Source organism: Dreissena polymorpha, chromosome 11 (assembly GCF_020536995.1).
Source record: "Dreissena polymorpha isolate Duluth1 chromosome 11, UMN_Dpol_1.0, whole genome shotgun sequence".
NCBI classification, from domain to species: Eukaryota; Metazoa; Mollusca; class Bivalvia; order Myida; family Dreissenidae; genus Dreissena; species Dreissena polymorpha.
This window is the reverse complement of record NC_068365.1, coordinates 41719194-41729209: the sequence shown is the minus strand read 5'-3', so window position 1 is coordinate 41729209 and position 10016 is coordinate 41719194. Positions and strand designations below refer to the sequence as shown.

Genomic DNA, 10016 nt, shown 5'->3' with positions numbered 1-10016 from the left:
TTTTCTCTTTAAAAATACGCACAAAGCGTTTTCAATTCAACCATACGTAAAGTATGACAAATTAACAAATTTACGCATTGAAACCTCTCGATACTTATTATAACCCTTGGGCAAAATCTACTGCTTCTAAATAAATCCAGTTACCCAAACCTTCATTTCTGTGCGGCATCGAGCTCGAGCACCGATGTGAGTACAACTACGTATTTTTTGTGCACAAAACTTTGACGTCAAAACCGTTAAAACGTACGTACAATCAGAGCAATGTTTCCTTTAAAAAATAATTTACTTCAATATCATTCAGAATAAATATATTTATGAACTAAATATATTTACAACAATGAAATACGTCTACAACAGAAGAGTAGAAGCAAGAGATGTTTGCGCTGAAAAAAACATCAAAATCTTAAGGTCGGATAGAATAATAAGTGTTTTCATGCCGCGTTATATCACAGGAGCAATACAAATAATACACTTAGAACTGCGTTGTTGATGTGTTGTTGTTGTTTTTTGCTCAAAAGAACGGCAGAAAGCGTTGAGTTTTGGCGATGGTATTATTAGATGTGAATAACGATGAGTGTAACCTTGATTAAAACGGTTCGTTGCTTAATGTATTATTAAAACGAAGTTATTTACGCGGAATCTGTTGTCTTAACATTTAGTCTTAACATCGAAACACAAGGATAAAGCCTCACTCTGGGAAAACGGGGCCTAATGCACATTGGTCAAGTGTCGTTCAAGATTATCATGTTGAGTCCTCAACGGCTAATAAGGGACTACATTTTCAGCTTTTTGGTTTAGAAAAGTATATTCCAAACAAAATTCCAGATTTAGTGGAAATTGCCGTCCTTTATAAGCCTATGCGCACTGTTGCAACGGCTATTCTGGAACCACACTATATGCACATGCATTAAGCCCAGTTTTTCCAGAGCCAGCTGTATAACTACTCTGTGCGTGCATTATTACAGGAACATCAGTACATATTCGTTTAAATCACTTCTTATGTGTACCGGCATCATAACATATGCATGTACACTTTAAAAGAAATAAGTAATCTGTCTCATTTGTGTACATACATAAACTGATACTTCTAAAACTTTATTGCCAAGCAATTCTGTTAAAAAACACATCGGTAACGTCAAACATTAAAAATTATTTAAAAAATAAAGAATAAATTAAAATGTACATGTATAAGCATCTTAAGAACCACCGTTAATTATGAAAGTATTCCATACACGTGTTTACATAATTATTCACTGATAACTAATCATTATCTCCACTTATTTTCCCATTTATCATCTTCAACCTCGGCCTTTCGTTTTTCTGCATCTGCCTCTCGCCTTTTCGCTTCGTCAATAGCTCTTTGATATTCTTGCTCCTCGCGTTCGCGTTTTCTCGCTTCCTCTCGCTCCTTTAACTCGATAATCTCGTTGGCTTTAAAATCCTCCAGCTTAGCACAAAAGTCTTGAACCTTTTTAGATATTGTGTTCACCTCTTCGTTGTTTTTATTGATAAATTCGGAATGTCGCATTGTATTTCTACTCGGACCTCGATCAACGAAGGTCTTTTCGTTCGCTATTTGCATCAAACGTCTTCGGGACAATAAAATCGGTTTAACAGTATCTTCACACATCAAGCTTAACCCTTCCCCTGTTTGATTCATGTTCGATGCCGCATTTTCACCGTTTGTAGTCAGTTTCACTTGTGTGTATTCCTTTAATTTCCTTTCCGTCATTTCCTGTTCTCTGATTTTTGCCAGAAAATTAAAAGGTGACGGAGCGGATTTGCCTCTTGTCCGCATGCGTGCGTTGTGAACCGCCGTATCGGAAGCGGGGATGCAACGAATATACCACTCCGCGGGAAACCTCCCGTTCTCTTTAAACCGGTTTGGTGTGATGTCTCGGTACCGTTTCAGTGTCTTCGTGTTTTGCAAGGTCGATACCGACGATGTCGGAGATGAGCTCCTTTCGATCCTTTCAGTCTGCTTGTTTTCCGAGGTTCCAACTTTGTCGTCTGCCTGCGTTCGAGCCCATGCCGATTTGGCGCGTTTTTTACCGCTGCTTGAGGCTGACTTTATTCGTGATGCATTTCCGGCTACAATAAAACAATGTTAGCTCCTAGATTTATATTTTGCGACACAGATCTTCTTAACTTTATTATGACTTCAACCTTTTGTGTCCCAAACCATTATTAATTCTCACGAAAACTTGTTAACAAGCGATGATTTCACGATGCCAAAAAAATAATATTATAGGCCGCTACAAATACTGGTTTTACTGGTCGAGTGCATAACCTTTTCTGCTAATAGGCAGACAGGAAACACTAATTATTGGTTAAGATTGTTCTTTCATTCTTTATTTTTACCATCGCGACAATTAACTTTATATGTCTTGACATGGTGCATGGGTTTCATCACACTTTCTTATTTTCGTGCTTTATTTTCGTTTTATTTCTTTTAAGACATACGTTTCATTTCTCGTTCAAACTTTCCTGTGTTTGTAACTTAAAATCCGAATGTTATAGATGTTGATGCATTTTTCATTAAAATTATAACATAATTAACTTTTTATTGTAGCTTCTATACACTTTTTAATGTTATCGTACGAAAACCAATAAAAACCCGTGTCCTTATTTCTTTTAAATGTAGTGATCGGATCTTTAAACAACGCCGCCATTGTTGACATTTGGGCCATATTTCATTATGTTGCAAGACCGAGTAGCTGATAAGATATATATCCTAGGCTCAAAACTTCATACACTGTGTGAATTAATGATTTTAAGGGAATATACTACAGATGGCATAAGTGACTGTTGTACAAAATGTACATCAATGAACAAAAGTAAAACAGTCTATTCTTTCAAACATTGTATACATTTACATGTAGCAAATCACACGAGCAGTTTTAAACAGAGTAACACATTTCATTTTGTTCACTTTTTTACACAATATGTCATAACTTTATTAAACGTGCTCTAATGAAACAATGAGCACGTTTGTATTTTTCGGCTTTGTAACTTCTGTCTTTTACAATAAATGTTACCCACTGTGGGAAACCCAGGCTTAGCGCATGTCCGTAAAGTGTCGCACCAGACTAGCCTGTGAAGTCCACATAGGCTAATCAGCGACGACACTTTCCGCTTTCATCCTTTTTTGTTTTATGGAAGTCTCTTCTTAGCAAAAATCCAGTTTATGCGGAAAGTGTCGTCCATGATTAGCCTGTGCGGACTCCACAGATTAACTTGGGACAACACTTTCCGCACTTGATAAAACTATGTTTTCCCGGAGCGAGGCTCAAATGTAACGCGCATATACACATATTGCTCCTGTATTAGTGGTCACACTAGTATATTTGTAGATGCTTTTGTCTTATACGACGTCTGCGATCAGGGGGCCTCGCGTTCGTTTTCCATCATGGACGTGATCTACCCTTACCACAAGACACAACGTACTGTCATTTACTGGAAATCGTCTCAAAAGGGTGCGAATAAGACTTAGGCTTTCGATTCAATCGAGCTTAATTACCGGGTAAATATTATTAAACTTAATTTCATTTGTACACGTGTGCGTTCCAATCGAGCTTACATAAAATCAGTAAACTTAATTTCATTTCTATAGGCTTTCGGTGCAATCGAGCTAAAATAAAAATCATTAAACTTTATTTCATTTGTGCGGCTTTCGGTCAAAGCGAGTTTAAAAAAATAGGATTCAACAAAAATTAATTTGTATAGGCTTTCGATCCAATCGAGCTAAATAGATTACTAAATTCTTAAAAACTAAATCTGGAATTGATATAAGTGGACTACGTCACCTGCCGTGTGGGGCCTGACCCTCCGTCCGTCCGTCTCGTCTCCCTCCTGATGGCCCAACTGGAGTAGCCTCCCCTCCTTCATCTCCTGCCGGAGTTTGAAGATCTCCACACCTGCAGGAATGGCCACACCAGATCACAATTTTTACGTTTATCGCACTTGCATCACATTGTCTTCTGCGGAAATCGCAGATTAGATTTTAAATCGAGTTTAACGATTATTTTAATTTGCATATTTTACATACAATACAAAGACTTATTTTGCCCATATTTTATTTTATTAAATGTTGTTTTGGACTTGACCATTGGGCGTCGACTTAGTTTTGACAACATGCACAGTGATCACAGAACAAGAATACATGTACATCGGTGCATACATACAACCCGTTTGCAAATTGAAGCGCCACAGAAAATTTAAATAAAACTAATGTGATGTGCTGGGAATAAGACCTCAATATTCACAACTCGACGAACTACTGTATAAGTGAATATTTCCGCGTGTCGAAAAGTTAGCGAATTCACAAAAACAGACATTTCGCGTGTGGAAATGTTAGCGAATCGCCCGTATCAAAAGGACATAAAAAATATTTCACGTTGTAAAAATTGTAATTTATTGCTGGTTGCATACAATCCGATTATAATTGTCAGATACTTACCGTTAGTTTAAACGATCGTTAGATTGACGGATTATAGCTGACAACATTTTAACATTGTTAGTGTTGTGAAATAGTTGTTTATTTTATTGATAAATTGAACTTGTTCTATGTAAACTGTTTTACTGATTTGTGATCACACTTTACTTGTGAAATAAAATGATTTCAGCGTAGTTCGTTCTGTCTTTTTCTTTGTCCAAAAATTGCTGTTTGATGTGAGGGGGGGGGGGGGGAACTGTTAACAATGCCTTTTCTCCGAAAACAATAATCCTATTGTTATCAAGCGATAAGGTGTGAAAACATGTTTACCTGATGGGGCTACTGTATTGATCGATATGCGATACCTAAACAACTGTTTGTAAAATCAGTTTATTTGTTTAGTCATTTATTTTCAGATGTAACCAAACAGCTTTGGCAATCTTTGAGTAATGCCGTAACTAAGCAGTATGTTAATAGTTAATCAAACATAAAATAAACATTTTGTTTATAATACGTTTTTATATATATTTCTCCAAAATGTTATATTCGTAATTATGTAAAATCGATAACAAAGTAGTTTTTATCTTAAACCAGTGTCAAGATTAAATTTCTTACACGATGGTATACAGTAATTATCTTTACCCGGTGTCACCGTAAATTTCTACCTCAATGGGGGCGCAATTTTGGCTGGGGGAAAATTTAGCGAATTTATTGCGTTCGCGAAATTCGCAAACATTTCCACCTCGCTAACTTTACCACTTATACAGTATGTGCTGTTTTCACATCAATACTTGGTGCACATTGTGGTTCTGCAACGCATACACGATAAGATATTAGTTATATAAACATGTAAATGCCTTTCTATTAAAATGTTACGCTATAAACTGGAGTGCATATACCCGGTATCATTTTTATATTTTATATGAAAAAGTTAACAAAAAGAATCTCCATTATAACTTATAATGAATTTTAAAAGCCTTTTATATCTTAATGTCACGACAACCCACGAATGGCCGTGGTAAAATGTTGCTGTTTTTGAACATTAAACTTAATATATCGATGTCATTGCCGTGACATATTTTAAACCTAGTTAGCAATAGGTTCTTCCTTTAAATGAGTGAATATATGAGTTTGACCATCCTATCGAGGTATGCAATGTGAACTCTTAAGTACCAGTTTGACCTTCCTATCGAGGTATGCAATGTGAACTCTTAAGTACCAGTTTGACCTTCCTATCGAGGTATGCAATGTGAACTCTTAAGTACCAGTTTGACCTTCCTATCGAGGTATGCAATGCGAACTCTTCAGCACAGGCTTTTGACCTTCCTATCGAGGTATGCAATGTGAACTCTTAAGTATCAGTTTAACCTTCCTATCGAGGCATGCAATGTGAATTTTAAGCCACCCTACCCCTCAGCTGGTCATGTTTGTGCATTTCTTTCTCCATATCTTCGATTCGGCTGACAAGATCGTCGTTGAGTCGGTCATTATTGAAGTACACGTCGCTATGATCTTGTCGGAAGAGCTGTTCCAGCTTCGTTCGCGATTTGCCCCTACCGCTAAACATGGCGGGTGGTCATGTGATATAAGATGGCTGAAAACATGAGGATTACAGACAAGCAAGAAATGCGTTTTTTCACATTTATGGCTTTGTAGAGTAATGAATTTGACTGTTAACTGCAACATTGCTGTTAGCATGTAGATTTTTGTGCGTTGATATTTCAATTGTAAGCAGCAAAAATCAATCACAGATTCACATTCTTAAATAATTACAAATACGTTCACTGCAAACACGAACCAATATACCGGTATATTGGTATAGAATCTATTTGAATAAAAAAACGCGTCTTTTTGTTATTACTCGGGATTTAATCTAGTTAATATACAACGCGCTGAGACATCATGCACAGTTGAGCGTATACATGAAATTCAATGTAACTATGTTGAATAAAGGCGAATGTACTTTTTTATCTGCACATGTATTCGTAATAAATCAATGTTTCGAACGTGGCATTTATGTCTGTAAATCATAAAAATGTAAATGACTTCATGAAGTGTTACCGGTACTTCATGTCGTTGTAAATCATTTTAACACAACATGTCTCGATACCTAAAGTTGTATTGTATTATCTTGACAGAAAATGGTACTTCAAAATGCACACATTACTCCAATTTAACTTCCTCTTAACTCATAATTCTGAAAAATCGTCATTTAAAAAAAAAATTACCAAAAAGCATGTTGTTTTTTTAAAGATTTTCCTAAGACGGAATAACATTGTAAGGTTGCATAGAAATATTAAATATTTAAAGGTAAATTTATAAATGCATATCATTTAATTGTATCGCGTCAACGAACAGGAGTTTCTATGAATATTATACTGACAAAAATACAGTACAAACGAGCCGCGTCATGCGAAAATGGGTTTTAAGTCATATGAGGCCAGCGTAGATCCAAACATGACAGCATTCGCACAGTCTGGTCAGGAGCGACACCGTCTGCTATAAATTCAAGCAAGATTTGGCAGCTCGTAACCAGTATGCGCTTGCACATGCTCACTTGGTGCTACGATGACCGCATGTTGCATAAGACCCATTTTTGCATGACGAGGCTCAAATGTATGACATCGTTTTTTCTCCGCATATTTTTAACAACGAATTAAAGTTTGACCCCACATACAGGTTTACATGCAACGTCAATCAGGGGGAAGCGAATACTTATGCAAACAGGTGCTACTTCTTAAAACAGGCTTAAAACACTTGAAAGTGGGGTTTGAGCAGTGCTTAGCGGTGTTTGCAGTTTGTTGATTACCACTGACTTGTCACAGTTAAGAGATATACAATGCGCTCATCACAGGAGTAGTTCGTGCATTTTCCTGGTGCAGTTGTATTTGAAGTGATTATCTTTAAACCAAGCGATTGTAATTGTAAATACTTGTAAGTCCAACGGTCTATAACAATGGAGGTTTGTTTCAACACAACTCTCAATGGAAAGCATGATTAAATAGTTCTGGTGTAAAAAAAGTTACATGCAAGTTGCTATATTGATGAAGGCAAAGACAATAATTTACATTTTAAATAATTGATCCGCGCTCTAGGGAAACGGGACTTAAAGAATGTGCGCAACATATCGTCCAATATTAGATTGTGCAGTTTGCACAGGCTAATATGGGACGACCTTTCATGCTTAAATTGGATTTCGTTAAGAAGAGACATCATTTTAACAGAAAAATCACAATAAAGCGGAAAGAGTTGTCCCATATTAGCCTATGCACTCCGCACATGCCAATCAGGGAAGACACTTATGCACATGTGTTAAGCCCCGTTTTCCCTGAGCGAGGCGCAATTTTATTGCCATCTTACGATCTTTACATGACTATTTCTGAAATTTATTTATTAAAGCCAATGCCATATCTTATAAAAACTTCACTATTAAAAAACTCGCATTAAAAAAATAAATATTTTAATTTCATAATTCCCATGCTAATCAAATTGCGTTCACTTACATATAATAATTAGGCTTAGCGGTTTTAAGTCGACGTAATTTGTATTTTTAAGGTAAAGAAGATTAAAAGATTTTACTATTGTAAACACATGCAGCAATAGCTATGCTGCTTAAGAGCATGGTTACCTAACATACCAACCCAGTCAACACAACTTGCGGTATATTCACTATTTAGTGGATACAGCCAATAGTGTTGATGTAACGTCGGTTACATATTATGTTGAGCATTTGACATATATTCAACGACGAAATAACGTGGCTAAATAAATTGCACAAGAACTTGATGCCGATCGTTCGAATCATATAGGCCTGTGAAAAAACAACAACAAATAATTACCGAGTAAACCGTCTGTAGCAACACATTTCATCTTTATCATATTTTTGGAGCTATAATTCTTAAAAATATAAATACAAGATAAATTATTATTGAACTAGTCTATCCTGATTACTGCTTGGTGCACACGATTGAAGCATACGTACATCTACGTCTATAAAAAGCAGTGACAAGATTAATAAAATAAAAATAATGATAAACCACAATAAAAGTTCAAATAGAGCTACACGTAGAACATACACTCAAATTTTACATGGTCATTGCATGTTCGTGGCGGGTAAATTGATTGTTTGAGATTTTTCGCATCAACTTTAACAAGATTAAATTATACAACAACAAAAAAGGTTGTTACGAAAACCACAAATTAGCAGTCCGCACAGGCTAATCAGGGACGACATTTTTCGTCTTAACTTGATATTTGCTAAAAGAGACTGTCTTTAAACATAAAATATCATAAAAACGGAAAGTGTCGTCCCTGATTAGCCTGTGTAGACTGCACAGGCTAATCTGGGATGACACTTTACGTACATCCATTAAACCCCCTTTTCACAGAACACGGCCCAAATATATTATTAGAGCTATTCACGTTTAGATATGACGTCATATACAGACACACAGGCGGTATCGTCAATATCGTTTAAGTATAATAAGAACTCACTAACAAAGTGTTGATTTTCTTTATACATATGATGTTTAGTTGCTTGTGAAAGGTACAAAGTGTCTACGTTGAAACACATGACGCAGGCTATATTTTGTATCAACTATTTATTGTAAAATGATTTAGACATCATATTCAACATATTAGGTGAATAATTAACATATCTTATACGTACATTCAAACTATCATGCACGATTATGCTATATATTTACCTGCCGGATGGTTTACGAAACGAGGTTTTAACTCCAAATTGCATGCACAGGCTTACTTTTAACTCACAAGATAACAAACTAACACACTGTCAGGATGCGTTCCAAATAAAGGGTATATACGCTAAAATATATTTAAACACGATCGACACGAAGTGACCGGTATTTTGTCTTTTACCGCGTCTATGTTCAATGGAAGCATATCAGTAAAGCACATCAAAGACATTTCCACTATTTGTTTAAATCGCGGCACTCACAGATGAATAGGCTTAATTATCAATCACATCGCCAAATGATAACTGACGGCTTCTGTTGTTTCATATTTGTGGAGATTTACCGATTGTCTAGTTTTAAAGGGGCATATAAGTAAATTGTTAGAGACGCATAAAATAATAAAATAATTTGAGTATTTATGTTTGCATTAAATATTGCGTTAATGTATTTGGCGATAAGCATCATGTGAAATAAATAAACTTACTGTTCTGTTCTGTAATAGAACATGAATAATATTGAATAATGTTATTTTAGGTCTCTTGAGCACGTTGTGCTCAATGGTGAGCTTTTGTGATCACCTTTTGTCCGTCGCCCGTCGTGCGTCGTCAACATGTGCAGTGTTAACACTCTAGAGGCCATAGTTATTGTCTGACCTTCATGAAACATGGTCAGTAAAATGTTCCGATGACATCTTTGACGAGTTCGAAAATGGTTCCGGTTGGTTGAAAAACATGGCCGTCAGGGGTTGGGGCATTTTTCCTTATATGGCTATATTAAAAGCTTGTAAAAACCTCGAAGACACATCTATTGTCAAATCTTCGTGAAACTTGGTCAGAACATTTGTTTTAATGATATCTTGGAGGAATTCAAAAATGGTTCCGGTC

The 10016-nt window shown here is 36.1% G+C and overlaps 1 protein-coding gene across 1 annotated transcript; it reads right to left on the bottom strand.

Annotated features, from left to right (window-relative positions):
- Positions 1-1105: 1105 nt before the first annotated feature.
- On the bottom strand, positions 1106-9417 carry LOC127851304 (uncharacterized). Its single transcript, XM_052385006.1, has 4 exons — positions 9142-9417; positions 5846-6029; positions 3807-3917; positions 1106-2091 (listed from the first exon to the last, which is right to left on the bottom strand). The coding sequence occupies exons 2-4, from the start codon at positions 6000-6002 to the stop codon at positions 1268-1270; spliced, it is 1092 nt and encodes a 363-aa protein (XP_052240966.1). The 5' UTR covers positions 6003-6029; positions 9142-9417; the 3' UTR covers positions 1106-1267.
- Between the last annotated feature and the right edge of the window lie 599 nt (positions 9418-10016).